The sequence below is a fragment of the Nelumbo lutea genome, chromosome 5 (genome assembly GCF_056320005.1).
Source record: "Nelumbo lutea isolate HS-2025 chromosome 5, American lotus-T2T, whole genome shotgun sequence".
Taxonomy (NCBI): domain Eukaryota; kingdom Viridiplantae; phylum Streptophyta; class Magnoliopsida; order Proteales; family Nelumbonaceae; genus Nelumbo; species Nelumbo lutea.
In genome coordinates this window covers 15,131,966-15,136,620 of record NC_142688.1, presented here as the reverse complement: position 1 = coordinate 15,136,620, position 4,655 = coordinate 15,131,966, and the positions used below count along the sequence as shown (strand labels likewise).

Sequence of the window (4,655 nt, the reverse complement as noted above, 5' to 3'; positions counted from 1 at the left end):
CGTTTGCCAACTATTTCACTGATCTTTTATATCATTTACTTGGTGGCCATGTCACCTGTCTTTGTTGGACAACCTTGATATATTATTATACATCCGATCAGCTGGCTGATGGGCGATCGTCCCCACCCATTCTCATCAATACTTGCTGCTTTCTCACGCTTTTATTGATAGTTGACACCTTGTATTTTGCACATTCTTCCGAGCTTTGAGAACCTCGACCCATTCTAAAATGAATGGTTGAGATTTAAAAGATGGGCATATTTTTGCAGTTAATCACGATCATCATCAATCCTTATCCCAACCCTACCCTCTATGGGGTCGGCTAATAACCATCAGAGTTTGACAAGTCTTATGACAACTGCAAACCTAACACAGACCTCCCTACTTCAAATGCACAGGCTAAGGAGAGAGTGCCTGATGAATGAACATGTGCCCCTCTTCTCTTATGACCAAAGGCTAAGAGTTTTTAACTAATCCAAAAAGAACCTCTCACAGTTTGAATCTGAGAACAATAATAATTAGCCATGGCCTTAGCTTTATTCATCTCAACTCTCAACCATCATGTGTTCCAGTATACATGTTAATTAATACAAAGTACAACCCAACATAGAATATATTAAGAAGAGGGCCATGGCCATTCCTAACGGAAGAACCCACGCAAATAATGAATAACCCACACAACCCTCCCCAAGTCCTTCCTACCTACAGCCCCCCCAAGGAACCAATGGCGCTCTGCGTTCCGATCCTCCTCTTTCTAAGCCGCTCAGCGATGATGAAGGCAAGCTCCAGAGACTGAGATGCGTTGAGCCTTGGATCGCAGTGGGTATGGTAACGCGAGCTCAGGTCATCAAAGGTCACAGTCCGTGACCCTCCGATGCACTCTGTCACGTTTTGACCAGTCATCTCTAAATGTACACCTCCGGGGTGGCTGCCTTCTTGCTCATGCACATCAAAGAATGCTCGGACCTCCGCCTGCCAACAATTACAAAATGATGTTGATGATGAGAACATGAAATGGTCAAAGACCGGGGGAAGGGAGGGGGGGTGGATGGCTGAAATTGTTTCAAACGGATTATTCCAAGTTCCAACCTAATCTCCAAGACAAAGAAACATAACCACTACCCACCCCCAGCAACCAAGGAGTTTCCCAATCTCCTAGTTGTATATGCATGTATTAAGAAGAGAAACATTATTTCCACTTACCTATATACTACCACATCTTTGTTTTACTAGGTCGGTCTATTATATATTTTAAAACAATTCATTTGGTGATAAATTTTATCCGGTGGTGCTTTCTAGTTGCTACAACTAAACTAGTTGCAGGACCACCCTCATGGCTCAAAGACGACACAACAGTCGCCAATACCAATACCAATGGGCTTTATTTATTCATGGAGAATGGACCATTCTGAAAATGATGGTTAATTATGTAATACTTATTGGGCGATGGTTGGTGTGTAATCTATCTAAATTTAAACTCTAAAGGAATTGAAGATACTGGTGGGTGGTGTATATGAAGTGATTTTATTTGTAATCGCATTAATTGAAAAGGAAAAAAGGGAGAAAAGACATACCCTAATTGCGTCGAAGGGACGTGTTTTGAGACCACATGGAGCCTTGATAGTGTTACCGTGCATAGGATCACTAACCCATGTGACGATTTGCCCTGCTCTGCGGACTGCCCTTATCAGATGCGGAAGTTTCACTCTCATGTTCTCAGCTCCCATCCTCGTAATTATTGTTATTCTCCCGGCCTTGTTCTGTGGGTTGAGGATTTCAATCAGCTTAACTAGCTCATTGGGGTCCATTTTATCACTCACCTGCATCATGCACCAGAAGCAGCAATCAGCTTCTCTCTCTCAGAAGTCAGAAATCAGAATCAAATGAAATGAAACCTCCTTAATTACCATAAAACAAAAACATGATACTCAAAAGAAAAGTAGAAAACAAAAAGTGTCAACCCAAAATTTGGGAGAAACACACATACGATTTGATAAACAGAACTTTGAATTTCATAAAAGTAGAACAACTATTATGGTATGTATGTATGTATGCCTTAACTAGCTCATTGACAGGTTATGTATGAGTTATATGGGAAGTATCTTGCTCTGTTCCAAATATATCCAAATTCCATACCTTGATTCCAAGGGGATTGGCAACTCCTTTGAGGAACTCGACATGGGCGCCATCTAGCTGTCGGGTGCGTTCCCCAACCCAAAGCATGTGAGCGGAGCAGTCATAGTGAAGGCCAGAGGTGGAATCTTCCCTAGTGAGGGCTTGCTCGTAGGGCAACAGCAAGCACTCATGGGATGTCCAGAACTCAGTCGTGGTCATGATTGGGTGGTCTACCGTGAGCCCAGCAGCAGTCATGAACCCCAGAGCCTCGTCAACCCGGTGAGCCAGTTCCCGGTACCTGTTTGATGTTTGAACCAGTGAATAATCAGAAAAACAAAAACATATTTAAATTAAATCAGAGTAGTTATAAGCTTAATTAGAACAGATACAGAAAATGACCGTCCATATAAAGTTGATGATAATTACTGGGAAGGATTGAACTTTGAAGGAAGGAAACATATAATTAGATGCAGGGATTCAGCAATGAAATGATAGGGACGGGAACTGTGTGAATTGTGATTCATAATTTGAGTTTCCAATCCTTGGCTTGTTACCCAGTTCACTAAATGGCATGATTCACATCATAAACCAATAATGGGAAAAAAATGAATTCTGGCTGGATAATTGATGTATTGTATACCTGTCTCCCTGTTCGCTGTGCTCAGTGAAATCGAGATTCCACTGGGTAACTCTCTGCATGGCTGCGTAGCCTCCCGTAGCAAAGGCCCTGATAAGGTTTAGAGTCGCTGAAGCTTGGCAGTAGGCCCTAATCATCCTCTGTGGGTCCGGAACCCTCGACTTCTCATTGAAAGCATCGCCGTTGACATTGTCCCCTCTGTAACTCGGAAGCTTCACTCCGTTCTTCTCCTCGAACGGTTCTGATCTCGGCTTTGCGAATTGACCCGCCATTCTCCCCACCTAAACCAAAAGCGGCCCACATCTTCAGGCTCTTGTAATTCTCCATAAAAACCTAACTTCGAAGAAGGAACCACAAAAAAGAGGAGCAAAGAGTGACGAAAGAGAGAAAATAGCAGACCTTGATGACAGGCATCTGTCCTCCAAACATGAGGACAACACTCATCTGGAGAAGAATACGGAAGGTGTCTCGGATGTTGTTGGCGTTGAACTCCTTGAAACTCTCAGCACAGTCGCCGCCTTGCAGAAGGAAAGCCCTTCCCATTGCAGCCTCAGCGAGGCGATCCTCCAGAGTCCTCGCTTCACCAGCGAAGACAATCGGGGGGAAAGATTCGATGGTTTTAAGAACAGATTCGAGCTCTAGCTGGTCTGGGTATTCAGGGAGCTGCAGAGCTTTCTTGGATTTCCAGCTATCGACGGACCATTTGCCGGAGGTGGTCTTTGGGGATGTGGAGGTGGGAGTCGACTTGGATGGCTTGTCAGCGACGACGGGAGTTTGGGCAGGCTCAGCGGCGTGGACGGCCGAGATGGGCTTGACAGATCTGGACATGGATTTGTTGGTGGGGAGAAGAGGGAAAGAGGGTTGGTGGGGTTTGGAGGAAGGGAGTAGGGATTGAGATTGTAGAAGAGATTTGGAGGAGAGACCACAGCTGCTTGGAAGAGCCATTTTTTTTTTCCTTCGGAAAAACCTACCCTCTCTCTCTCTCTCTCTCTCTCACTTGTTCAACTTGGAAGATGGAAAGAAAAACAGAGAGAGAAAGAGTTGCAGAGGATGCGAGAAAAAAGCCCTGAAGGAAGGTAGAAGAAATGAGAGGGATTTTATAATGTGGTAGCGTTTGGTTGTTGAGGGTGGGGAAGGTTTAGCTCATGATGGAAGCGAGAAGGGGGTAGGTAGGTCGAGTTGAGCCTCCACTCTCCAGTCTCCACTGCAGGCGGAGGGCGGGAAGCGGCCCAGGCGGGTGAAAAATATCGAAATAAATAAATAAAGAAATAAAGAAAAAGAGAACACACACAAACACAAGTGATGTGACAATTGGAATTGGTGGAAGACTGAGGGGTAATTTGAGAATAAATTAAAAGTATTTTTTTCTTGTTAAGCAGATTACAAATTAAGATCAATCAACATATATATAATCTGGTTTTGTTCGTAGTGCTTCGTCATTCACCACCAATTATGACGGGACAGACTTTAGCTGTTCGGGGCCCACAGCGAGAGAATTTATAGGAATGCCACGTTATCATAAGAATAGGTAAATTAATAATTATATATTATTTTATTTTTATTAAAAACCAAAATATAGACGTGGATAGGTAAACTGCTCAAAACGTGTCCAGCCCAAAAACGGTCTGTTGGGCCCCAATAGACAAACAGGTCGTTCCGTCCCAATACACGGCGTCGGTTAATGAACAGGAAAATGGCTATGGGTAATGGGATGTGATTGATTGCTGTTCCCTTAACTTAATTTTATTCCCATCCAAGGGAGTAGAACTTTTAATACGCATGTGGAATTTTTGGAAAAAGAGAAATTTCATGATAAGGCGCATGCATTATGCGTGGGAATTCAGATGACAAATCTTGACCAAGAATTTTGTCCTGTCTGTCCACGATGATTTCAAAAATCTCA

At 43.5% G+C, this 4,655-nt stretch overlaps 1 protein-coding gene across 1 annotated transcript; it reads right to left on the bottom strand.

Annotated features, from left to right (window-relative positions):
- Positions 1-503: 503 nt before the first annotated feature.
- Positions 504-4,131, bottom strand: LOC148850544 (phospho-2-dehydro-3-deoxyheptonate aldolase 2, chloroplastic-like). The gene is made up of 5 exons (XM_088943148.1): positions 3,152-4,131; positions 2,756-3,033; positions 2,137-2,413; positions 1,575-1,820; positions 504-972 (listed from the first exon to the last, which is right to left on the bottom strand). The coding sequence occupies exons 1-5, from the start codon at positions 3,695-3,697 to the stop codon at positions 703-705; spliced, it is 1,617 nt and encodes a 538-aa protein (XP_088799274.1). The 5' UTR covers positions 3,698-4,131; the 3' UTR covers positions 504-702.
- Between the last annotated feature and the right edge of the window lie 524 nt (positions 4,132-4,655).